Source organism: Aotus nancymaae, unplaced genomic scaffold (genome assembly GCF_030222135.1).
Source record: "Aotus nancymaae isolate 86718 unplaced genomic scaffold, 86718_ANA_hifiasm-v0.15.2.pri h1tg000053l, whole genome shotgun sequence".
Lineage (NCBI taxonomy): Eukaryota > Metazoa > Chordata > Mammalia > Primates > Aotidae > Aotus > Aotus nancymaae.
In genome coordinates this window covers 7,324,518-7,351,692 of record NW_026988467.1, presented here as the reverse complement: position 1 = coordinate 7,351,692, position 27,175 = coordinate 7,324,518, and the positions used below count along the sequence as shown (strand labels likewise).

Here is a 27,175-nt window from a genome sequence, read left to right as displayed (position 1 = left end):
ATAGTGTTTGTTCAGTTGGCTCACAAACAAAGGCTATTAAGTATTGACTATGAATACGAGAATGTGCTATAGACCTGCAGTGCAACATCTAAAATATACGCCGGCCGGCCACAGTAGCTCACAACTATAATCCCAGCATTTGGGGAGGATAAGGTGGGAGGACTGCTTGAAGCCAGGAGGTTGTAGGCTGTAGTGAGCTATGATCTGCCATTGCACTCTAGCCTGCGACAGAGCAAGACTCTGTTTTTCTCGTTTTGAGATGAGTCTTGCTCTGTTGCCCAGGCTGGAATGCAGTGGCATGATCTCAGCTCACTGCAAGCTCCGCCTCCTGGGTTCAAGTGATTCTCCTGCCTTGGTCTCCCAAGTAGCTGGGATTACAGGCGCATGCCACCACACCCAGCTAATTTTTGTATTTTTAGTAGACACTGGGTTTCGCCATGCTGGCCAGGCTGGTCTCGAACTCCTGACCTTAGGTGATCTGCCTGCCTCGGCCTCCCAAAGTGCTGAGATTGCAGGCATGAGCCATTATGCCTGGCCGAGACTCTGTTTCTATTAAAAAATAATAGAAAAAAATTTGCCACCACCCGGCCAATTTTTTCTATTTTTAGTAGAGACGGGGTTTCACCATGCTGGCGAGGCTGGTCTGGAACTCCTGACCTTGTGATCCACCCCCTTTGGCCTCCCAAAGTACTGGGAGTAGAGGCGTGAGCCACTGCACCCAGCCTTAATATTTAAAGGATAGAACGCTTTATGAATTTGCATGTCATCCTCGAGCAGGGGCCATGGTAACCTCTATTGTTCCAATGTTAGTATATGTGCTACTGAAGGAAGCATGTGACACCTTATCGCTACAAAAAAAAAAAAAATTAATTAGCCAAGCATGGTGGTGCATGCTTGTAGTTCCAGCTATTGAGGAGGCTGAGGCAGGAGGATCATCTGAGCCCAGGAAGTTAAGGCTGTGGTGTGTTATGATTCTGCTACTGAACTCCAGCCTAGGCAATAGATCGAGACTCTGTCTCTACTTTTTAATAATAATAATATAAAACAAATAAGTAAATAAAATATAAGCTGGGCACACCAAGCACCGTGAATGGCATAAAGTGGGTATTACATAAGAAAGGAGAAAGTGAGAATTTTCAGCTATGCTGATTGGCGAACACCAACCTGAGGGAGTATTTAGGACCTTACTCAGAGAATGGGTAGAGCCTTAATACATAAAGAGAAAAGCAGGTATATACGGCAACTAAACATTGGTACACATGGACAGAGATGGGAACAGCAGACACTGGGGACCACACCAGAGGGGAGGGAGGTGGGGCAAGGGTTGAGAAACTACCGATTAGATATTATGCTCACTCTCTGGGCGACAGGTTGAATCATAAAACCTCAGCATCACATGATGTACTCACGTACCAAACCTGCACATGTACCCCATCCCCTGAATCTAAAATAAAAGTTAAAATTGAAAAGAAGAAAAAAAGGCTGGGCACGGTGGTTCATGCCTGTAGTCCTAGCACTTTGGGAGGCCAAGGCGGGTAGATCACCTGAGGTCAGGAGTTCAAGAACAGCCTGGCCAACATGGTGAAACCCCATCTCTACTAAAATTACAAAAACAAGATGGGCGTGGTGGCACGCACCCATAATCCCAGCTACTTGGGAGGCTGAGGGAGGAGAGTTGCTTGAAACGGAGAAGCGGAGGTTGCAGTGAGCTGAGATCGCACCCCTGCACTCCTGCCTGGGCAACCAGAGTGAAATGCTGTCTCAAAAAAAGAAAAAGTGAAGAAAAAGCAGTCCTCCCCACTTTGACATGAGAATTATGGAAATCAGTTCTGATTCTGAGTTTGACAATATCAGGAACAGAATCAATAAACCTAAACCAATCTAAGAAGTCCCCAGCAACTGTCAAGGGCCCCATAAACAACCAAGGAAGTATCTCAGTGGCTGCCACGCACGTCAGGAAGGAGCAGTGCACTGGCATTGGCACACCACGTGTTTGCCATGGAACCTGGCAAGCCAGGCTTCTTTTCTATTAATCACCGAATATAAAAACCAAGATCAACTGAAAGGAAAAAACCCACCCCACCAGGATCCTGAGTGAGTCACACAGTTGCCTAGAGAAGCCCATAAGAACAAATCTTGGGGCCGGGCGTGGTGGCTCACGCCTGTAATCCCAGCACTTTGGGAGGTCAAGGCGGGTGGATCACAAGGTCAAGAGATCGAGACCATCCCGGTCAACATGGTGAAACCCCGTCTCTACTAAAAATACAAAAAATTAGCTGGGCATGGTGGCACGTGCCTGTAATCCCAGCTACTCAGGAGGCTGAGGCAGGAGAATTGCCTGAACCCAGGAGGCGGAGGTTGCGGTGAGCCGAGATCGCGCCATTGCACTCCAGCCTGGGTAACAAGAGCGAAACTCCGTCTCAAAAAAGAAAAAAGAGAACAAATCTTGTCCTGCAGACATAATTCTAGAGATTTTTTTCCTAATTATGTTCATGAATCTTAATATATTCAGACAATAAAAGCTCTTCTCCAAAAAAGCCCTTTAAAATTAAAAAGGCAGAGAAAGTTTTCAGTGTACATTTTCAAAGACTTCTCAACTCATTTCTTAGCTTCAGATAAAAGTCTTTCAGATTTTTCCTATTCCAATCCTGCAAGATAATTTCATGGAAGGAAAATCCCAGCAAGTCAGATTGCGTACCATCAGACCCACAAATGCAGCCCCAAAGCAGCTCTGCCCATGTCCAGAGGCAGAGGCCCTGCAAAGCTGTCCAGGCATCTGGACCACGTCCTCACCCGGGGCAACTGGTCCCACTGTTCTTTGTTCTTCATCTCTTCCTGCACCTCATGGATTCGCTTCAGAGACTCCAGACTTTCATCGAGCAAAAATGTCGTGTCGTTTATCAACATGTTTATATAGCGAACGAACTGCTTCCCGGAACTGGAAAGGCAATTATATTGTACATGGTCATACATCTCCCTGAAGCAAAATGCCACGGCAAATCCCAGGGGACAAGAGCCTCCACCCAGAGTGCAACTATCTCACCCTAAAAGCCTGCCTCCCCTGGCACAAGTCAGGCACTGTGGAATTCAAGGACTACCAAGCTTCTCTTTAGATTTTGTTAATCTCATTTCTTTTTGAGACAGGGTCTCGCTCTGTCGCCCAGCCTGGAGTGCAGGGCACAATCACAGCTCACTGTATCCTGAATCTCCAGGGCTCAAGCAGCCTTCCTGCCTCAGCCTCCTAGTAGCTGGAACTACAGGCACATGCCACCACGCCTGGCTAACTTTTGTATTTTTTGTAGAGACAGGCACTTATGTTGCCAGGGCTGGTCTCAAACTCCTGGGCTCAAGCGCTCCTCCCACCTCAGCCTCCCAAAGTGTTGGGATTACAGTCATGAGCTACTGCACCTGGCCTAGATTTTGTTATTCTTTTAAATTGTTTGTGATAAGCTCATTTCCGTGGTGTTTTGGTGCCACCTTGCATGGTTTATGACAGTCAAGTGCTAAATATTTCAGAATTTTATAAGCAGATTCCCCTGGCACCTTAAATTGGGCAACAGAGGAAAGAGTCACACCATGGAAAACCAGCAAAGGCTGACTCCCCCACCCCCCTTCCCAAAGCAGGCTTACCAGCACACCCCGGCTCACTCCCTCAATGTTTTTAAGGAGAGAAAACACTTCTTCCAGACTAGAACCGGAAATACGCATATACTCACCAATATACCAAGAAAACACAAGTAATTAACCACATATAAGATAAGGAACTACTGACAAAGCTATTCCTTATCACAAAGACAGACACGTTGAAGAAAAACTGGAACCTATAATATTGATAAAGTGGGATATTAACTAACTTTAGAACCTGCATCTTCCAATCAAAGGAACTGTTCTGCAGGTCGTGTTACAGTGAGAGAACCTGGTGAACTCAAATAGCTTGGCCTACCTCTGTTAGACTCTGGAGCTGCCAGATTGTAGAGAAAAGAGAGAAGCTACACTTCAGGGTCTACAACCATGTCACTGGGGGTGGCAAACCCATGCCTGGGTAAGAGAAGTTCCCGTGAACAAGGACAGGAGGCCTTGATCTAAGGAACATGGCAGGTTCAGGACAAGCGCTCTCATCAGCACCATTCAGACGAAGCCATGGGTCAGCCTGGTGTCCTAAGCCTGTGCCAGGCTTTAATTGGAACACAGTTCTGACCATGACAGCAGATTACGGAAACAAAAAATTAACTTAAAGAGTTTATTTAGGCCAGGCAGGGTGGCTCATGCCTGTAATCCTAGCACTTTGAGAGGTCGAGGCAGGTAGATCACGAGGTCAGGAGTTCAAGACCAGCCTGGCCAAGATGGTAAAACCCCGTCTCTACTAAAAACTACAAAAATTAGCTGGGCACGGTGCAGGAACCTGTAATCCCAGCTACTTAGGAGGCTGAGGCAGGAGAAATGCTTGAACCCAGGCAGCAGAGGTTTCAAAGAGCCAAGATTGTGCCACTGCACTTCAGCCTGGGTGACAGAGTGAGACTTCGTCTCAAAAAAAAGAAGTTTACTCCACAGAAATCTATCTAGCAAATAGTTATTCCACTGGCAATGTACATTATTGACTAGTAATAAAGTTAACAAGTATAGCTAGATTTGATCAAAGATCTAACATGGGTTGCAAAAGATCCAAGTAGATGGGATAAAATTTTATTTTTATTTTTTATTTTTTAATTTTATATGGAACGCTTCACGAATTTGCGTGTCATCCTTGTGCAAGGGCCATGCTAATCTTCTCGGTATCATTCCAATTTTAGTATATGTGCTGCCGAAGTGAGCACGGGATAAAATTTTTCAAGCATAATTTAAGAGTTCAGCATCTTCATCTACCTTTCGTTTTTAGGCACTGACAGATAATTGAGAAGGGATTACTACTGTCCAGGTTTAAGCAGTCACTCAGATTTCTGGTGGTATATGCAAAGTCTTTAATTAAGGTTTAGGGCCTTACCACAAAGAATGACACCTTACATGATAACCCTGACCTCGTTGTAAAATCTATAGTCCTTCCAACATTCAAGAACACTAAGATTGGCTGGGCGCGGTGTCTCACGCCTGTAATCCCACCACTTTGGGAGGCCGAGGCGGGTGGATCACCTGAGGTCAGGAGTTCGAGACCAGCCTCACCAATATGGTGAAATCCCGTTTCTATTAAAAAAAATAAAAATAAAAAAAAAAGAACACTAAGATTTCGTTTCCCTCATTCTGACAACTTCATTTAACACCGTAATCAAAGAAACACCAAAAAACACTTAGCCCATCATCTCACCATACTTACAGAATCTTTTCTCTTCCTTTTTCTTTTGAAACAGAGTCTCGCTCTGTCGCCCAGGCTGGAGTGCAGTGGCACAATCTTGGCTCACTGCAACCTCTGCCTCCCGGGTTCAAGCAGTTCTCCTGCCTCAGCGCCCCAAGTAGCTGGGATAACAGGCATGAGCCACCACACTCGGCTAATGTTTTGTATTTTTAGTAGAGACGGAGTTTCACCATGTCAGCCAGGCTGATCTGGTACTCCTAACCTCAAGTGATCCGCCCACCTTGGCCTCCCAAAGTGCTGGGATTGCAGGCATGAGCCACCACGCCCCACCCTATGGCATCTTTTCTTCTGTACCACCCCCAAAGTATCTTGACAAATCTAAAGTTCAGCAGTATCTTGCAAGTAAAGCCATTTAAAAAATCCTGCCCACATTTAGTGGCACCTTGTGGTAAACTCAAAGGAGTCTGAGACCAAGCAAACAGTCAACAAGAACCCAGCTGTGAAAGCTTTTAAGCTGCAATCCTACCTGTGATTTGCAAGAAAGCAAGTTGTGACATTAGGGGCCCCATACTCACTTGAACTCCTCCATAAAGGTGCCATGGTGAGCTATGTTTTGCCAAAGGCTTTTAAAAATGGTGCTAATGTGATAGCGAATTGTGAACTTGTCATAAAACTCGCTGGTGGCTCCGGTATGCTCAACATCTAAAGAAGAAAGACAAAGGGACTGAGGGGTATGTACTTTCTTACTTTCCAAATCCAGTAATTGCCCCAACAATGATAGCGAGTGAATGCAAATCTGCAAAATCAGAGAGCTGGTGAAATTTTGCACCTCTCTTGCATGTAAGGCAGGACAGAAATTATGAGCTGCTTGTAAAGACAAAAGTTTCACAATGAAGATTTGACAATGACACAACACGGAAAGGAACAGGGCTAGGAAAACTCACATCATTAGGACAGCATCCACTTACCAATGACCAAAAGCTCAATTACCATACTCCTTCCCCAATTTTAAGTTATTAATTTACAGAAATTCTATGGCACCTCAAATGAACATCCTTCACCAGATAAAAAATTAGGTTTAATTTTATTGAGACCAAGTACCTATTAAATGTGTCTATCATAGTGACCATTTTTGGTGTTGAAAAAAAAAAACAATGTGTCTATCACCCCTATACCTATAAAGAGGGAAAAAAAATCAAACTTGTTTGTCCAAATGGCAAAAGCTTAGGCATGAGAAATTTCAGAATTCATGACAAATTTTATTTATTTTATTTTATTTTATTGATACGGAGTCTTGCTCTGTCACCAGGCTGGAATGCAGTGGAGTACTCTCGGCTCACTGCAACCTCTGCCTCCCAGGTTCAAGCGATTCTCCTGCCTGAGCCTCTGGAGTAGCTGGGATTATAGTGCCACCATGTCCAGCTAATTTTTTGTATTTTTAGTAGAGATGGGGTTTCACTGTGTTAGCCAAGATAGTCTTGATCTCCTGACCTTGTGATATGCCTACCGTGGCCTCCCAAAGTGCTGGGATTTCAGGTGTGAGCCACCATGCCTGGCATTATTTATTTTATTTTTTTGGAGACAGGGTCTTGCTCTGTCACCCAAGCTGAAGTGCAGTGGTGTGATAATGGCTCACTGCAGCCGCAACCTCTCGGGCTCAAGTGCTCCTTCCACCTCAGCCTCCCTAGTAGCTGGGACTAGAGATGCATGCACCATGCCTGGCTTATTTTTTATGGCTGGCTCACACCTGTAATCCTGGCACTTTGGGAGGCCAAGAAAGGCAGATCACTTGAGGCCAGGAGTTCAAAACCAGCCTGGCCAACACAGCAAAACCTTGTCTCTACTATTAATAAAAATACCAAAACTAGCTGGGTGTGGTGGTGTGTGCCCATGATTACAGCTACTTGGGAGGCTGAGGCAGGCGAATCACTTGAACTCAGATGCAGAGGTTGCAGTGAGCCAAGATCACATCACTGCACTCCAGCCTGGGTGGGTGACAGAGCAAGACTCTGTCTCAAAAAATATATATATATATTTTTTTTTACAAATGGAGGTCTCACTATGTAGCCCAGGTGGGTTTCAGATTCCTGGCCTCAAGTGATCCTCCCACCTCGGCCCTCCGAAGTACTGAGATTACAGGTGTGAGCCACTACACCTGGCCTTTGATATTTTCTATATTTTCCAAAGAACACATTTTTGTGCATGTGACCAAAAAAGAAAACAGCTATTTAAAAATGAAAGAATAAAATAATTAACACCTATCATACTAAGATATGAATGCACTTATGTGTATTCATTAAGTCAACCTTTCTTTAGGATGAACTAAATGTCATTTATTAAGTATATAAATGCATAAGCTAAAGTGTGGAGTGCTGATGAAGCCAAACCTTCAGGAGGAAGATACTGGAGGACCAACCCAACACCTCATACAATCAAAACAGCCCCTGATATCTGCCCCAAATTCTGAATACAGTAGAGACTAAGTAAATACTATTAATTTATTATGTAACAGTATGTATCTTAGCGGGACCCCGCATCTGTATTCCCAGCACTTTGGGAGGCCCAGGTGGGCAGATCTCTTGAGCTCAGGAGTCTGAGACCAGCCTGGTGAACATAGTGAAACTCCATCTTTATAAATGCCACAAAAATTAGCCGACTGTGGTGGCATACGCCTGTAGTCCCAGCTACTTGGCAGGCTGAGACAGGAGGATCACTTGAGCCCAGGAGGTCAAGGGTGTATGGAGTTGTGATTGTGCCACTGTATTCTAGCCTGCAGAGCAAGATCCTATCTCAAAAAAAAAAAAAAGAAAAGAAAATGAAACAAACAATATACATCTCTCAACATTTTAAAAAATTATTATTCACTTCTACTGTTCCCTCAAAATCATACCAGCTCAAGTTCTAATTCCCAGGTCCTTGTTCTAGAAGGCCTTAAGTGGACTGGACTTGCGCTGAACCTCTCCCTCCTCCCCAGGGTTCCTGCTGCCTTCTTTCTTGATTCATCTGCTGCCCAGGCCTCAAGGTATTTATACTTACTGCCCCATATGCTGCCACACTATGGCTGAGACCCTCTTATGGCTCATGGTTGTCATATTTTCAACATCGCTCCAAAGTCCTCTCCTCTGAGACCTTCCCTGACCATTCTTCTGAAAGGAGTCCTATGTCTCCTTCCCACACTCACTCTTAAAATCTCTCTCTTTTTTCTTGAGACAGGGTCTTGCTCTGTCACCCAGGTTGGAGTGCAATGGCTCAAACATGGCTCACTGCACTCTCAACCTCCTGGGCTCAAGCGATCCTCCTGTCTCAGCCTCCTAAAGTGCTGGGATTACAGGCATGAGCCACTAACCTGACCACAACATCTATTTGTACAGAGTCTGTCTCCCAATTGGAATGTCTGACACATGATGGCAAAGATTTTGACATCTTCGCCCAATATTTGCTGAATTAGAGATCGAATCTACTTTGCCTTGCTGATTCAGATCAGTTTTGGGGAAGAGAATAATTTTTTTTTTTTTGAGACAGAGTTTCGCTCTTGTTGCCCAGGCTGGAGTGCAATGGCAAAATCTCGGCTCACTGCAACCTCTGTCTACAGGGTTCAGGCAAGTCTCCTGGCTCAGGCATGTGCCACAATGCCTGGGGAATTTTATATTTTTTTAAGTAGTTACGGAATTTTTCCATGTTGGTCAGGCTGGTCTCGAACTCCTGACCTACAGTATCCGCCTGGCTGGGCCTCTCAAAGTGTTGGGATTACAGGCGTGGGCCACCGCACCTGGCTAAGAATAATCCTAAAGTATATCGTGATTATCAGTATCCTTCTAGTTCCGAGAGCTGTTCCTTAAGGAACTATCTGATGTAAAAAAACCAAAAAAATCACAAAAATAAAATACTCTTATTTTGAAACTTAATTAATTTTTGTACTTTTTATTTTCTGAGATTGCATCTTGCTGTTGCCCAGGCTGGAGGGCAGTGGCACAATCTCAGTTCACTGCAACCTCCACCTCCTGGGCTCCAGCAATCCCCCCATCTCAGCCTCCCAAGTAGCTGGGACTACAGGTGCATGCCACCATGCCTGGCTGATTTTTACTTTTTTAGTAGAAATGAGGTCCCACCATGTTACCTAGGTTGGCCAAAATTTCCTGAGCTCAAGTGATCGGCCCACTTTGGCCTCCCAAAGTGTTGGAATTACAGGTGTGGGCTACCGCCCTTGGCCAACTTAATTGATTCTTTTTTTTTTTTTTTGAGACAGACATTCTTTGTTACCCAGGCTGGACAGCGGTGGTGCCATCACAGCTCACTGCAACATCTGCCTCCTGGGTTCAAGCGATTCTCCTGCCTCAGCCTCCAAAGTAGCTGGGATTACAGGCATGCACCATCACACCTGGCTAATTTTTATATTTTTGTAGAGACGGGGTTTTGCCATGTTGGCCAGCCTGGTCTTGAACTCCTGACCTTAGGTGATCCACCCACCTTGGCATCCTAAAGTGTAATTACAGAGCACTCTCTCTCTCCCCCTGCCCTCTCTTTCTGTTTAAGACAGTCTCACTCTGTTGCCCAGGCTGGAGTCAGTGGCAATCATGGCTCACTGTAGCCTCAAACTCCAAGGCTCAAGTAGCCTCCTGGGGAGTGAGGACTACAGGTGTGGACCACCACATCCAGCTAACTTATTTTTATTATTATTTTTTGGGATTAATTCTCACTCTGTTGCCAAGGCTGGAGTGCAGTGGCATGATCTTAGCCACCTCACCCAGCTAATTTTTGTATTTTTAGTAGAGACAGGGTTTTACCATGTTGGCCAGGATGGTCTCGATCTCCTGACCTTGTGATCCGCCCACCTGGGCCTCCCAAAGTGCTGGGATTACAGGTGTGAGCCATGGCGCCTGGCCAATTTGAGCATTTTCTAAGCTAGAATACTATCTCTGTGGTGTAAGAGGAGATTGTTCCGCATACTGATCTTGTGTGTGGCAACTCTAATTTATATCTGAGTCCCATCTGCTCAGGGACCAGGAGCTAATCAGCAGGTCTTCACATGGAGGCTATGAACACAGGAGTACGTCTGCGATGCCTCCCTCTGGGGTACCCTCACACCAGCCCCTTGGTAACTATCGGAATACCAGCACAGTAGTCAGGGGCACCTGTGCTAAAGGCCATCTGCTCAGGTTGCCGCCACTCACTAGCCGCTGACCTTCAGCAAGCTTCTTGGCCCCTTTAAGCTTCAGTTTTCTCATTTGTAAAGTGGAGGTATTTATAGTACTACCTCTAAGACTGCTGTGGGGATTAAGTGAAAGGATTAGTAAGCATTCAACGAGTGGTGGCTATTATTAGTGCAGATGTCATCATCTATGACTACAGAGGTGGTCCAGGCCAGAGGGCACACATGGCAAAGAGGAAGGAGAGAACAACCCTCACCTATCACCTTCTGGAACATTCCCAGCAGGCCTCCACTAGGCCCAGCACTGGTCTCATAGGGAACAGGTCCAGTTCTGTTGTGCATGTGCACACATGCATGTACACACGCACACACACACACGTGCATGCACACACACACTTTATCCTGAAGTCACAGTGACAGGCCCAGAACACTGACTACAAAATATATTTAACTAAAACTGCTTTCTTTTTACATGTTTACTGTAGAAAAATTAAGAAGTTCAGATAATAAAACAAAAAGAAATAAAAACTATTTATAATTCTACCATTCAAATAAAACCAACGCACTTAATATTCTGGTATATGTCCTTCCCTAGTTTTTTTTGAGACAGAGTCTGTCGCCAAGACTGGCTTGCAGTGACATGATCTCAGCTCACTGCAACCTCTGCCTCCCAGGTTCAAGTGATTCTTCTGCCTCAGCCTCCTGAGGAGCTGGGATCACAGGTGTATGCCACCACGCCCGGCTAATTTTTATATTTTTAGTAGAGACAGGGTTTTGCCATGTTGGCCAGGTCTAGAATTCCTGACCTCAGGCAATTCACCGCCTCGGCCTTCCAAAGTGCTGGGATTACAGGTGTGTGCCACTGCACCTGGCCAGAAAAGTGGTATCTTATGATCATTCTAAGAATGCTGAATTATCTTCAGTTCCACCAAGCCTGCTACATGCAAGCCACCATACAAGGTCCTGTACTATACATACATAATGCACCATGTGTATCCGAATGGCTGGCACTTTCCCCTACTAGGGCTAGGTCTAGGGCTAAGAGATTAAACAGAAGAACTTTTGGCCAGGTGCAGTGGCTCCCGCCTGTAATCCCAGCACTTTTGGAGGCCGAGGCGAGTGGATCACGAGGTTAGATCAATACTATTCTGGCCAACATGGTGAAACCCCATCTTTACTAAAAATACAAAAGAAAAAAAAATTAGCCAAGGCATGGTGGTGGGTGCCTATAGTCCAAGCTACTTGGGAGGCTGAGGCAAGAGAATCTCTTGAACCTGGGAGGCAGAGGTTGCAGTGAGACAAGATAGCACCACTGCACTCCAGCCTGGGAGACGAAGTGAGACTCCATCTCAAAAAAAAAAAAAAGAGAAGAACTTTTACCCAAAAAGGTGCCTGTTAGCCAAGAAGGTGCCTTTTAGCCAGGAGCTTTTCCTGCTATTGCCAAAGTAAGGACAATAACAAATCTTCAAAGTGTTTGTGCACTTGCTTTAGATTTAAGAGGCTATGACTAGGCCAAGGAAGAAGAGAAACTCTTTAGATGCCTCAAAAAAATAGTGACAGGCCAGGTGCAGTGGCTCACGCCTGTAATCCCAGCACTTTGGGAGGCCGAGGCGGGCAGATGGCTTAGCGCCACAATTTTGAGACCGGCCTGGCCAACGTGGCGAAACTCCATCTCTACTAAAAAATACAAAAATTAGCTGGGCTGGTGGTGCATGCCTGTGATCCCAGCTACTCGGGGGGCTGAGGCCCGAGAATGGCTTGAACCCGGGAGGCGGAGGTTGCAGTGAGCTGAGATCATGCCACTGCACTCCAGCCTGTGTGACAGAGCCAGACTCTGTCTTAAAAAAAGAAAAGAAAATGTCAGGCGCAGTGGCTCACGCCTGTAATCCCAGCACTTTGGGAGGTCGAAGCGGGTGGATCACAAGGTCGGGAGATCGAGACCATCCTGGCTAACATGGCGAAACCCTGTCTCTAGTAAAACGTAGGCATGGTAATTCATGCCTGTAATCTCAGCTATGTGGGAGGCTGAGGCAGGAGAATAGCTTGAATAAGGGAGTCAGAGGTAGCAGTAAGCCAAGATCGTTCCACTGCACTCCAGCCTGGTGACAGAGCGAGACTCTGTCTCAAAAAAAAAAAAAAAAAATTGGAATATAATTAAACAGAGGGAAGACTTCCTTTCAGAGTGTCTCACATGCTATCTTTTTCAACAGTGTAATTCAGCTCCTAGAATAGTGCCTGGCAAATAGTAGATGCTCGAGATGCTCAATAAATATGTGTTGAACAACTGAATGCTCAAATGAATGCTCCTAAGATCCCCCCAGAAATCCTGAACAAATGAATGCTCCTAAACAAATGAATGCTCCTAAGATCCCCCCAGAAATCCTGAACAAATGAATCCTCCTAAGATCCCCCCAGAAATCCTGAACAAATGAATCCTCCTAAGATCCCCCCAGAAATCCTGATTGCATTGGTTTAAGTGGGGTCCAAGAACATACATTTTCTTCTGGAGGTGGGGAGTTTTGCTCTTGTTGCCCAGGCTGGAGTGCAATGGCGAGATCTCGGCTCACCACAACCTCTGCCTCCTGGGTTCAAGTGATTCTCCTGCCTCGGCCTCCTGAGTAGCTGGGATTACAGGCATGTGCCACCACACCCGGCCATTTTTTTTTTTTTTGAGGCAGAGTTTCACTCTGTTGCCCAGGCTGGAGTGCAGTGACACCATCTCAGCTCACTGCAACCTCCGCCTCCTGTATTTAAGCGATTCTCCCGCCTCAGCCTCCGAAGTAGTTGGGACTACAGGTGTCTGCCACCACACCTGGCTAATTTTTTTTTTTGGTATTGTTAGTAGAGACAGGGTTTCTCCATATTGGCCAGGCTGGTCTCAAACTCCTGACATTGTGTTCTACCGCCTCGGCCTCCCAAAGTGCTGGGATTACAGGCGTCAGTCACTGCCCCTGGCCCAAGAACATGCATTTTTAACAAGCTCCCTCTTATACCCACACTTTGGAAACTGTAGTGTTAGAAAACAAATGCTTTAAGTTCAGAGGTAAAATGAACCAGATAATTCCACTCAGATATCACCACGAACTTGTGTGGTTGATACCAAGTGAGTCTCGGTGCTAATCAATTGGGTCTCGGTGAAATGGATCCTGCTGAATCATCAGAGACCAGTACATGGAATGGTTGTCCTACTCCCAACTACTCAGGGGAAGAAGAACTAAAAGTACACCCTCTGCAGGCTGTAGGTTAGTAGGTTATACACATGTCAGGATATTGGGTAACAGGCTGAGAGCAACACCAGACACCGACTTTAGAAGACCTTGCCTAAGTTGGCCTGCCATGTGCTACACTGCGTCCCAGCAACCTACCTGTATAAAACTTCATCAGGGAAGGTACCAACAACTTGGTAGAGAGAGGATGGTTCTCAATCATTTCAAAAAACTTCTGGGTTCGTGGCTGAACAGCAGGGTTGGTCATAAACATGACTTCTACAAGTTTGGCCACCAAATACGGATTTCGGATGTAGTTCTGGTTGCACAACATCACGACGAGGAACATCACGATATCCTGAGTGCAGGGCTCATAAAGCGCCTGGGGAGAGTATCTGAAGAGAGGCAAGGAGAGCAAGAAAGAGACTGTGAGAAACTCACGCTGGTGAAGGCTGGTGTCAGTAAGTGAGGAGGGGAAAGCAGGATAAATAGGTTTAGGAGTGTCCTGGAACTCGCTCAGTTTACAGTGACTATTTACACTGTAATGACACAGATTTCAAACGAAACATGGTTACTGGCTGTAGCATGTTACATTAACTATAAACAAAAGCTATGATTAAATCAGATAAACTTCACAAAAGATCATTACTACCAAAAAGTCATACAAAAATTTTTTGATAGAGTTATTTTTTTCAATCTCTGCTGAAAAGGAGAATAAATGAAAATTTTCAAACAGGTGTTTTTTGTATAAGTGTACATAGAACAGATTATAAAATATGACTTGAATTGCTTAAATTCCAAGGTTGGTTTTTCTTTTTTTTGAGACAGAGTCTTGCTCCGTCATCAGGTGCCAGGCTGGAGTGCAGTGGCGCAATCTCGGCTCACTGCAACCTCCGCCTCCCAGGTTCAAGCAATTCTCCTGCCTCAGCCTCCCGAGTAGCTGGGACTACAGGCATGCGCCACCACGGCCAGCTAATTTTTGTATTTTTAGTAGAGTCAGGGTTTCCCATGTTGGCTAGGATGGTCTCGATCTCTTGACCTCGTGATCCGCCCACTTTGGCCTCCCAAAGTGCTGGGATTACAGGCGTCAGTCACCATGCCCGGCCTAAGGTTGGTTTTTCAACAAATAAACCATGCTTTTTAGTCACTTTTTAAATTTTGTACCAATCAAAATCACATGTCACCAATGAGTTGGGATTATCTTTTTTTTTTTTTTGAGATGGAGTCTTGCTCTGTTGCCCAGGCTGGCATGTAGTGGTGTGATCTCGGCTCACTGGAACCTCTGCCTCAATTTGGGCTTTTTTTTTTTAAGGCAGCTTTTATGACCGCAATACAACTTGCTCCAGTTAGTTTTGGCTCTTATTTTAGAATCATTTACACTAATTTTGTTTTTTTCCATTGTTTGTTAAAAAACTTTCACAATTTGTATTTTGTGACTGGGAACCTATACTATTTTTATTTTATTTTATTTTATTTTATTTATTTATTTATCTTTTTGAGACGGAGTCTCGCTCTGTCACCCAGGCTGGAGTGCAGTGGTGCGATCTTAGCTTGCTGCAACCTTTGCCTCCTGAGTTCAAGGGATTCTCCTGCCTCAGCCTCCCGAGTAGCTGTGATTACAGGCATGCAACACCACGCCCGGCTAATTTTTATATTTTTAGTAGAGATGGGGTTTCACCATGTTGACCAGGCTGGTCTTGAACTCCTGACCTTGTGATCTGCCCGCCTCAGCCTCCCAAAGTGCTGCGATTACAGGTGTGAGCCACCACACTTGGCTTTAGTTTTGGTTTTTTTTTTTGAGATGGAGTTTTGCTCTTGTTACCCAGGCTGGAGTGCAATGGCGTGATCTCGGCTCACCGCAACCTCCGCCTCCTGGGTTCAGGCAATTCTCCTGCCTCAGCCTCCTGAGTAGCTGGGATTACAGGCACGTGCCACCATGCCCAGCTAATTTTTTGTATTTTTAGTAGAGGCGGGGTTTCACCATGTTGACCAGGATGGTCCAGATCTCATGACCTCGTGATCCACCTGCCTCGGCCTCCCAAAGTGCTGGGATTACAGGCGTGAGCCACCGCGCCCGGCCCGGCTTTAGTTTTTTTAAAAGAGATGCAAACTTGCTACATTGTCCAGGCTGGTCTTGAACTAGCTCAAGCAATCCTCCTGCATGTCTGAGACTACAAGCATGTGCCACAGTGCCCAGCACGACTTTTACTTTTTGCAATAGACTTCATATACCACTCCCTCAGCTAGCCATATGTGCTATCATGGTGCCAAGGGATTGAAACTGTAATTCTTCTAACCTGTAATGTTTTAGAAATAAAATGTGAGTTTGATAAACCAAATAAGGATTTGGAAAAAAAAAAAATTAAAACCCTACAATACACTGGGCGCGGTGGCTCGCGCCTGTAATCCCAGCACTTTGGGAGGCCGAGGAGGGCGGATCACCTGAAGTCAGGAGTTCGAGACCAGCCTGCCCAACATGGCAAAACCCTGTCTCTACTTAAAAACAAAACAAAACAAAAAAATTAGCCAGGCGTGGTGGCAGGTGCCTGTAATCCCAGCTACTCGGGAGGCTGAGGCAGGAGGATCACTTGAACCCGGGAGGCGGAGGTTGCAGTGAGCTGAGATTGCGCCACTGCACTCCAGCCTGGGCGACAGAGCAAGACTCTGTCTCAAAAAAAAAAAAAAAAAAAAAAAAACAACCCTACAATATCAGTTATAAACTCAAACCACTTTTTGGTAAGCATTCTCCAATTTTACAAATTGAGACAAATTTTAGTACAAAATATAGATGTGGATATTTTTGGGTTTGGGATGTTCATTCAGCTATTTATAAACTGTTTGCTCCTTCTGTTGCTCAGAGACATATATTCAACTATTAGAAATTCAACTCAATTTTCACAGAACACATTATCTGCACTGTTAATCCTGCCTCTGTCTTTGAGATATTGTTGGAATTGGACTGGTGCCACCGTTGGATTTATTTTTTCCAGTCTCTAGGCAGCATTCAGTTAAAACAGTTACATAAAATTTCAGGCATGAAATGGAGGTCTGCAACATAGCTCAGAATATCGTGTACGTATTATGCATAAAAACATATTAGAACTATGTAAAATATTAAAGGCACTTACTGTACAATAAAAAATAAAAATTCTGCAACATCTTCTACATAAAACTCAGGCAATGCTGCAAATACCTTGGGGACATCTGAATTTAAAGGCAGTGTTATACTGTCAAAGAGAAAAAAAGCATAATTTACAAAGTGAAATTATGGTACATCAAGTTGCAAGGAGTATTATGCTACCATTAAGTAAGTATTTTATTTTGGGGAAAAAACTCATTCTGTAATACAACTATGTAATAAACAAACAGCAAAGAAACTACAACCAGAAATGAACAGGGAATAACGAAGACAGTGCATATGCCAGGGTATATGTGAAATGTTTTCCTTTTCTTGATTTCTTTTTTTCCCCCAAGACAGAGTCTCACTCTGTCGCCTGGGATGGAGTGCAGTGGTGCAATCTCGGCTCACTCACTGCAACCTCCAACTCCTGAGTTCAAGTGATTCTCATGCCTCAGCCTCCCGAATAGCTGGGATTAAAGGTATGTGCCACTGTATCTGGCTAATTTTCCTATTTTTAGTAGAGACAGGGTTTCACCATGTTGGCCAGGCTGGTCTCAAACTCCTGACCTCAAGTGATCCACCTGTCTTGGCCTCCCAAAGTGCTAGGATTACAGGTGTGGGCCACCACACCGGCCTTCTTTATTTCTTAAGTAATATGGGAAGGAAATTAATAGTAAGTAAAATGGGAAGGAAATTAAAAGGTCCTATTTGGTCATTTTGTGCAACTCAAACTGTCTGAGATAACAGAGTTACACACATATTTTAAATAATATTTTCCACTCCTTTAGGGGACTTGGGCCAATCTCACCAACATCAGTGAACCAGAGACTTCATAACAGTAAAATAATAATAATAAATAAAACAAAAATGGCTGCCTGGAGATGACCAGTTGATGACAAAGTGATCAACAATGTTCTTAGCTTACTCAGTGAATTAGCTGGGTATTCCTGGACCCAGTGCTTAGGAGGGCCTAATATCATCTGCAGCTTTGGGCTTCCAATGTATAGATTTTCTATCAATCAAAGACTTTATAGCAAATTTTAAAGAAATACTTGTCAAAATTAAAATAACAGATGTTGACATTAACTAATTACTAATTATAGGGAAAACACCTATCAATATAACTACATAGTCTATATAAATACAATCTGGAAATTGAGAAGTAAATTCTCTTTTTTTTTGCATGGGGATAGTCTTGCTCTGTGCCCAGGCCAGAGTGCAGTAGAATGATCTCGGCTCACTGCAACCCCTACCTCCCGGGTTCAAGTGATTCTCCTGCCTCAGCCTCGAGAGTAGTTGCGACTACGGGCATCTACCACCACGCCCAGTTAATTTTTGTATTTTTAGTAGAGATGGTGTTTTGGAATGTTGGCCAGGCTGGTCTTGAACTCCTAGTGTCAAGTGATACACCCACCTTGGCTTCCCAAAGTGCTGGGATTACAGGCAGGAGCCACCACATCCGGCCCTTTCCTTGATTTCCTTTTTTTAAACGTATCTGTGCTGTCAAAGCAAGCACAATTTATTTTTCTTTCTTTTTTTTTTTTTCTGAGATGGAGCTTTGCTCTTGTTGCCCAGGCTGGAGTGCAGTGGCGCAATTTGGGCTCATTGCCACCTCTGTCTCCCGGGTTCAAGTGATTCTATTGCCTCAGCCTCCAGAGTAGCTGGGATTGATTACAGGCATGCACAACCATGCCCGGTTAATTTTGTATTTTTAGTAGAGACAGGGTTTCTCCATGTTGGTTAGGATGGTCTTGAACTCCTGACCTCTGGTGATCCACTCGCCTTGGCCTCCCAAAGTGCTGGGATTACAGGCGTGAGCCACCATGCCCGGCCTAATTTTTGTATTTTTAGTAAAGATGGGGTTTCACCATGTTGACCAGGATGGTCTCAAACTCCTAACCTCTAGCAACCGCCCGCCTTGGTCTCCCAAAGTGTTGGGATTACAGGCATGAGCCACCACACCTTTCCAAGAATTGAATTTTTTTTTCTCCTTTTTTTTTTTTTGAGATGGAGTCTCACTCTGTCATTCAGGCTGGAGTACAGTGGCACGATCTCAGCTCATTGAAACCTCCGCCTCCCCAGTTCAAGCAACTCTCCTGCCTCAGCCTCCTAAGTAGCTGGGACTACAGGTGCATGTCACCATACCCAGCTAACATTTTTTTATTTTTAGTAGAGATGGGGTTTTCACCATGTTGGCCAGGCTGGTCTTGAACTCCCGACCTTAGATGATCTGCCTGCCTCGACCTCCCAAAGTGCTGGGATTTCAGGCGTGAGCCACCGTGCCTGGCCAAGAGAAGTAAATTCTTGATAAAGAAAGGGTTTTAGTTTTAGTTATCAACTTTGAAGGACTTAAAAAAAACAACACAGCCCAGCCAGGGAGGGACGAGGGAAAGAGAAAGCTCACTCACTCGGGATACGCGGGGTCCAGGATGCGGAGCAGCAGCTGAATGAGAAGGCCATAAAAATTCAGACATCTTCTCAGGAAGCTCTCGTCAAGTAGGCCAGCATCAGCACAGGCCTTGCACCGTACCAGTTTCTGTGGAAGCAGGATGCCCACACCCAAAGATTAGTCAACAGCTAAATCCCTCCAGTGGGATTGGGGCCAGCAGATGGGAAATCTGGGTTCCAGAGCGTTTAGAGCTTCATCTCTAACTAGCTATAAGATGCTGGTTTTATCTCAAGATCTTTTTCCCGAGAAAAACAAAGGCATGGCAAGCAAACCACTGAGTACCATCAAGTCTAGCATAAAGTGGTGAGTTACTAAAAATGGCCTATAAATAACTTGATTGGGAGAGGGTGGTGATTGGGTGTCAGGGTAAATAGTGGGAAAAAGCCGAACAATCAGTATTCCAGCACCACCTTTTACAAGCTGCCCTTGGGCAAAATGCTGGTCCACTAAGGATGGAATTCCTATCTAGAGGCCTGTTGATAGAATTACACACACACACACACACACACACACACACACGGAATTCCTACCTAGAGGCCTGTTAATAGAATTACACACACACACACACACACACACACAATTCCTACCTAGAGGCCTGTTAATAGAATTACACACACACACACAGGCATACACTGACATAGAAATTTAAGCAGTTGTTTTTTTGTTGTTGGTTTTCTGAGACAGAGTCTCACTTTCTTCCCCAGGTTGAAGTGCAGTGGTGCCATCTCAGCTCACTGCAACCTCCCGGGTTCAGGCGATTCTCCTGCCTCAGCCTCCCAAATAGCTGAGATTACAGGCGTGTGCCAACACACCTGGCTAATTTCTGTATTTTTAGTAGAGATGGGGTTTCACCATGTTGGCCAGGCTGGTCTCGAATTCCTGACCTCTGGTGATCTGCCCACCTCAGCCTCCCAAAGTGCTGGGATTACAGGCGTGAGCCACCACCCCTGGCCATTTAAGCAGTTTACAGAGCCCCTTAAAACACATCTGTGGACTGCTTAGCGGGGGTCCACAGTACCCCAGATAAGGGCCTCTGGTGAATTGTGCATCTTAAAGAAGTCTAGTCCATTTGTAAATAAAACTGAAATCTTAACTTGTACCAGAAAGCTATGTCAGGTAAACTTTCCACATATTATCCTACTATTCAACAGAATGCATGACCAGCTGACGTTCAGGTTTATAACTGGAACATGAATAGAAGAAAAATGCATAAATTTGCTATCTATGCTTTCTTTGTACAATGTCAGCTGGCATACGTTTTTAGCTATGTCTCACCAGCAAGAATATTCCCGTCTGTAGTTAGGTTTGGTGTGACAAATCATTTTCATTAAAAGAAGAACAGGGGCAAAGGAAAGAGATCTTTCCACTACCACAGATCTGCTTTGTCAAAGGTCATGAAAATGCATGGCTAGATATACCAGAGTGTGCGGGAATGTTGGGGTGAGTGGCTGGGAGAGCAGGTGAGGAGGGCTTTGCATAAGGTAGGGAAGGGGAGGTGATGTTAAACTGAGAATCATAAAACCCATTAAGAATTCATAGTCCCGGCATAAGCATATCTACCCATATTCCGTCCTGAGACTTAAATCATTATACACAGATGTAAGTAAGGTATCAACAAGTTTTAAAATGTGCTATTTTATCTGAAGGGAAAAGAATAACGAAGAAAAAGTAAGGACACTAAACTGCTCACTCAAGGTATATATTCTATTGAGAAAATTATCATTATGAGGCTGGTCTACAGTTATGCCAATTAACTATACAAACCTTAAGCTGAGTTTTACAGCGCTTCAGCATTTCGCGGTGTCTAGTTGCCAGTGGGGAATCTTTCCATTGGCTTTCATTATTTTTCAAATCTTCCACAGTTCTGAAATCAAAGACTAACAGTCAAATGAAAGAAAACAGCCGGATCCATCTTATCCATGCATCTTGACCATTTCACTGACTCTTTTTTTTTTAGAGACAGGGTTTTGCCATGTTGGACAGGCTGGTTTCGAACTCCTGACCTCAAGTGATCCACCGCGCCCGGCCCATTTCACTCACTCTCACACGCAGTTGTTGGTTCGTTTTTTGCATTGTAACATCTTTAAAATCAGAGCATATCTTACAACCAGTGGCAAGTTACAGTTTAATTGGCAGCATTTTTTTTTTCTTGTTGGTTCCTAAAACAATAATGTGTCTTCAAATGGATGACACTGTAGATTTGGTGAAATACAATCATATTTTTTGTGACAAGGAAGTACATTGTTCTCTTGTTTTTCTGGGAGGGAAAAAGAGAAGTCTCTCATAAAAATTCAAAGTTAGTATGCCTATTCAATTATCCAAAACAAAAGGCTATTTTACTAATGGCATTGTCCTTTACAACTGTTCCCTCTGCTCGGAATGCTGTTCTCTGAGGTTATCTCTGTGGCTTTGCTCCTTCACTCCCTTCGGGTGGCTGCTCAAACACCATCTGTCTCCGCAGTAAAGGCTTCCCCATCACCTAATATGCTGCATATTTTAAAGACTGGCTCACTTAACAGTATTTCAACCCCTTTCTATCATGATGTTGTGTATAAGACTAGAGGTTGCTAAATCTCTAGAAACTGCATTTCCTAGACTCCCTTCCTGCCAGCATTTCTTAAGACCTAGCCGTCACCAAAGATGAAGCCTCACTGAAGGCAGGGTGAGTACTGTGAGGTGGCTGCATGATTGCATCCTTCTGGAAGCACAGTGGTAGAGGGGTTTTGGCTGAAGCTGCGGCAGAGGCTGTGCTGTCGGGCTGACCTCCAAAGCAGCTTCCTTGTTCAAAGTATAGCTCTGAGAATCTTCTATTATAGCCATTCCAATGATTCAATAAACCAACTAGTTCCCCTTTCTGCTTATCATAGATGAATTAGATTCTTTTGTCTACAACTGAAACATGAGTATGGTAGACAGAGAATGGCTCCTTCAAAGATGCCACATCCGAATCTTTGGAGGGAACCTGTGAATATGCGATCCAAAGAGGCGAAAGGGACACTGGAGATGTGATTATGGGTATGGGCTTTGAGATGGGAAGATTATCTTGGATGATTTGGGTGGGCTCAATATAATCACAAAGGTCCTTCTAAGAGAAAAAAGGACTCAGAGACAGAGAAGGAGATGTAACAATGGGACAATGGAAGCAAAGGTCAGAGAGAAGGCGATCTTGTTGTGCTGTTGTCTTTTTTTTTTTTTTGAGACTGAGTCTCGCTCTGTCACCTAGGCTGGAGTGCAGTGGCATCATCTGGCTCACTGCAACCTCTGCCTCCTGGTTCAAGTAATTCTCCTGACTCAGACTCCCAAATAGCTGGGATTACAGGCACCTGCCACCATGCCTAGCTAATTTTTGTATTTTTGGCCAGGCTGGTCTCAAAATTCTGACCTCAAATGATCTGCTTGCCTCAGCCTCTCAAAGTGCTGAATTACAGGCATGAGCCACCATGCCTGGCCTTGTTTTCTTGTTTTTTGTTTTTTGTTTTTTTTTGAGACGGAGTTTCGCTCATTACCCAGGCTGGAGTGCAATGGCGCGATCTCGGCTCACTGCAACCTCCGCCTCTGGGATTCAGGCAATTCTCCTGCCTCAGCCTCCTGAGTAGCTGGGATTACAGGCACGCGCCACCATGCCCAGCTAATTTTTTGTATTAGTAGAGACGGGGTTTCACCATGTTGACCAGGATGGTCTCGATCTCTTGACCTCGTGATCCACCCGCCTCGGCCTCCCAAAGTGCTAGGATTACAGGTTTGAGCCACCGCACCCGGCCGTTTTTTCTTTTTTTTTTTTGAGACAGGGTCCCACTCTGTTGCCCTGGAGTGCAGTGGCATGATCTCAGCTCACTACAACCTCCGCCTCCCAGGTTCAAGCAATTCTCCTACCTCAGCCAACTGAGTAGCAGGGACTACAGTGGTGTGCCACCATGCCTGGCTAATTTTTGTATTTTTTTGGTAGAGACAAGGTTTCACCATGTTGGCCAGGCTGGTCTCAAACTCCTGACCTCAAGTGATCCACCCACCTCGGCCTCCCGAAGTGCTGAGATACACCAGGCAAGAGAAGGCGGTCTAAAGATACTATGTTGCTGGCTTTGAAAATACAGTAAGGGAGGATGAGCAGAGAAATGCAGGCAGCCTTTAGAAGACGGAAAAGGCAAAGGAGATTCTCCTCTAGAGCCTCCAGAGGGAATGTAACCTTGATCTTAGGACTTCTTTTTTTGAGACAGAGTCTCACACTTCCAGGTTGGAGGGCAGTGGCACGATCTCAGCTCAATGCAACCTTCGCCTCCTGGGTTCAAGGGATTCTCCGGCCTCAGCGTCTTGAGTAGCTGGGACTATAGGCGTGCACTACCATTCCCGGGTAATTTTTGTATTTTTAGTAGAGAGGGGGTTTCACCATGTTGGCCAGGCTGGTCTCTCCTGACCTCAGGTGATCTACCCGCCTCGGCCTCCCAAAGTGTTGGGGTTACAGGTGTGAGCCACTGCACCTGGCCGATTTTAGGACTTCTGATCTTCAGAACTGTAAGACAGGAAGCTTCTAAGACTATTTTAAGAATCAGCTCCAGTTCTACTAATTATAGTACAGAAAAAGTTAATAACTTTACTGGACCTCTTATCTGAAAGTTAAGGCAAAGACTGGGACCCAAATAATTCAAATAGAGGAGCTTGGGAGACCTAGCTGACTCCAAGTACCTGAATCTCTAAATTCCCTGAGCCTTGCTTGCTAGCACAAGCAGTTTCTATAATGACCTCATTGGAGGCAGTCACCTGCAGGGTAATGCTATCTTCCCCTAGGTTCTAACCCACCATCCCTCTTTGCTTCCAGAACCACAACTAGAGTCAGATCACAGACTGTCCTTATGGCCTTATTACAAAATTGCAAGCCAGGTAAGTATATATTTGAAGGGAAAAAAAATGGCAAGATTTGCTAAGTATTATGCTAGTTTTCTATTGTGCTATATCAAGTTAGCACAGCCTTAGTGGGTCCAAACTACACAATTATAGTCTTAGAGTTCTGGAAGTCTAAACAGGGTCAGCAGGGATGGTTTCTTCTGGAGGCTCTAGGGGAGAACAAGTTTCCTTGCCTTTTCCAGCTTCCAGGTTACCAGATTGGCTCATGACCCCAAACTACTCCGACCTTTGCTTCCTCATCACATTCTGTCTCTCCCTCTGACCCTCCTGATTCCTTCTCCCTTATGAAGACCTTTGCCATGACACTGGATCTACCCACATAATCCAGGATAATCTCCCCACCTCAAGATGAACCTGATCACAGCTGCAAAGTCCCTTTAACCAAGTTAGAGAACATATTCACAGGTTCCGAGACTAGGATGTGGGCACCTTTGAGATGCCATTTTTCTACCCACCACATATGTACTGCCAGAAACATGACGGTTATGTAGGTTATATATGGGAATGGATTTTGAAGATGCTTGATCAGCAAGAGAAGAAAATGCTGATATACTTCTATGTCGGGCTAAAATCATTGACATGATTATACCTACTGGAGACCCTGGATTCAGTATTATTCTGAGTAGTTGGGAGAGGTTCATATTGTGCAACCAACTAGTTGACAAAAGTTTGAATTGACGGTGACCTATACTGAATAAAGTTGAATTGCCAAGTATTATTTGATCTAATTCAGAGGAAATGATTCGAAAACTTAAAGAGCTTGGAAAATTAAGGTGGATTTACCATACGTGATTTACCTCAGGTAATCCCCCTTCCAATACACATACACACACTCCAACTATGTCCTAGAAGATACTTCCTACATCACAGCATCGAAAAATAAACACATGAGGGGAACAAAAATGTCTCTGAAAAGCACAGTAAAGGCTATCTGTTGCCAGCTGGGCTGGAAGCAAAGGTTACAGATACTGCCATTGAAATGGACCCTCCAAAGTCAGTGGGAGTGATGGTATCCCAGGATGGTAATCCATTGTAGGATAACAGATAAATCCACAAATATAGTTTAAAATTTTTATAAGCCTCTCTCAGTAATTGATATTATAAGCTGATAAAATCTACAGATATAAGGAAAACTTGAACAGAGAATTAACAAACTTGACCTAAATACTATATGTGAACACTGTAAAAACAATACAGATAGCAGTCTTTTCAGGTCTACTCATGTAAAAGGCTATGAGGTAACTCTCAATAAACTTCAAAAGACATAAATCACATAGAATATATTTTCTGACCATGATGGAATTTAGCTAGAAATCAACTAACAAAAGATACATAGACAAATACCCTAAGAATCCAGATTTTAAATAATGTATTTAAAAATAACTCACAGGTCATATTAAAAAAAACCAAAAATTAGAAAACATTTTAAACTAATAAGATATGATATACTAAAAATGAGGGATGCAGCTAAAACCACACTAAAAGGAAAACAAAATAGTCTTAAATAAATACTTAAGAGAAAGAGTTGAAAAGGATGATCTAAACATCCATCTCAAGAGGCAACAGAAAGCAAATTAAAACTAAAAGCAGAAATAATAAGGATCCCACAGCTATGAAAATGATAGAAAAGATATTACGAGCAACTTCATGTCAAAACATTTTCAAACTTTAGATAGGAAAACTGACACAAGATGGAATGAAAATCTAAATAGTCCTGTATCTTTTAACTGACTTAAATCCATAATTAAAAATATCCCAACACAGAAAGCTCTTAAGCCCTGACAACTTCATCACTAAATTTTTTCTGACATTTAAGGAAGAAACAACATAATTCTTATACAATAAACTCTTCCAGGGAACATAAAAAAAGGAGAACATTCTCCAGTTCCTTTTTTTTTTTTTTTTTTTTTTTTTTTTCTTTTGGTGAGACAAAGTCTCACTCTCTCACTCAGGCTGTAGTTCAGTGGCTCCATCTTGGCTCACTACAACCTCTGCCTCCTAGGTTCAAGTGATTCTCCTGCTTGGCCCCCTGAGTAGCTGGGATTACAGGCATGACCCACCATGCCTGGCTAATTTTTATATTTTTAATAGAGATGGGATTTCACCATGTCGGTCAAGTTGGTCTCGAACTCCTGACCTCAGGTGATCCATCCACCTCAGCCTCCCAAAGTGCTGGGATTACAGGCGTGGGCCACCACACCTAGCCCCTAGTTAAGGCAGCATAACCTTAATACCAAAATTTGAGAAGCACTTAATAAGAAATGAAAATTATAGGTCCGGCTTTCTTTTGAACAGATGCAAAAATCCTAAACAGAATATTAGCAAATTGTGTATCTAATGAGATATAAAAACATTAAAGTTAAGTTTACTCCAGGAGCAAAAGATTGGTTTAATAACAGAAAACCAACTAATATAATTCAACCACATTAACAGGATAGAGGAGAAAGAAGTCTAGTCTCCTCAATGGATATTGCGAAAGCATTTAATAAAATTCAACTAGTGCTAAGGGAATTAACTACTGAAATAAGAGAAAATTTTCTTAATCTGGTAACAGGATATACAGAAAGCCTTCCTCCACTAACTGGAACAATATGGAAATTTTGAGGTTATTTCTATTTAACATTGTACTAAAAATTATAGCTCAGGCATTAATGCATGAAAAAAAGTATAATAAAATTGTCATCATTTATAGACATGATTATGTGTAGAAACTAAATCATAAAGAATCTGCAGAGTAACTACTAGAATTAGTAAGTGATATTAGGCTGGGCAAGGTGGTGGCTCACACCTGTAATCTCAGCACTTTGGGAGGCCGACATGAGCAGATCACCTGAGGTCAGGAGTTTGAGACCAACCTGGTCAATGTAGCAAAACTCTTTCTACTAAAAATACAAAAAATTAGCCGGGCGTGGTGGTGCACATCTGTAATCCCAGCTATCTGGGAGGCTGAGGCAGGAGAATCACTTGAATCTGGGAGGCAGCGGCTGCAGTGAGCTGAGATTGCACCACTGCACTCCAGCTTGGGCGAAAGAGCGAGACTCCAACTGAAAAAAAAAAAAAAAGA

The 27,175-nt window shown here is 44.0% G+C and overlaps 1 protein-coding gene and 2 non-coding genes across 5 annotated transcripts in view; all 3 read right to left on the bottom strand.

Moving 5' to 3' along the window:
* UBE4B (ubiquitination factor E4B) overlaps positions 1-27,175 on the bottom strand; it is a 143,434-nt gene that overhangs the window by 15,655 nt on the left and 100,604 nt on the right. For all 3 annotated transcript variants that reach the window (XM_064363230.1, XM_064363232.1, XM_064363231.1), the window contains 6 exons: positions 20,977-21,076; positions 19,172-19,299; positions 16,771-16,869; positions 13,802-14,037; positions 5,863-5,989; positions 2,794-2,938 (listed from right to left, as the gene is read on the bottom strand). In XM_064363230.1, coding sequence (XP_064219300.1) covers positions 2,794-2,938; positions 5,863-5,989; positions 13,802-14,037; positions 16,771-16,869; positions 19,172-19,299; positions 20,977-21,076 — 835 coding nt within the window. The remainder of the gene's footprint in view (positions 1-2,793; positions 2,939-5,862; positions 5,990-13,801; positions 14,038-16,770; positions 16,870-19,171; positions 19,300-20,976; positions 21,077-27,175) is intronic.
* LOC135269539 (U6 spliceosomal RNA) lies at positions 733-834 on the bottom strand. Its single transcript, XR_010337800.1, has one exon. It is a non-coding gene; the product is annotated as a U6 spliceosomal RNA (small nuclear RNA).
* On the bottom strand, positions 4,708-4,814 carry LOC135269622 (U6 spliceosomal RNA). The gene has a single exon (XR_010337871.1). It is a non-coding gene; the product is annotated as a U6 spliceosomal RNA (small nuclear RNA).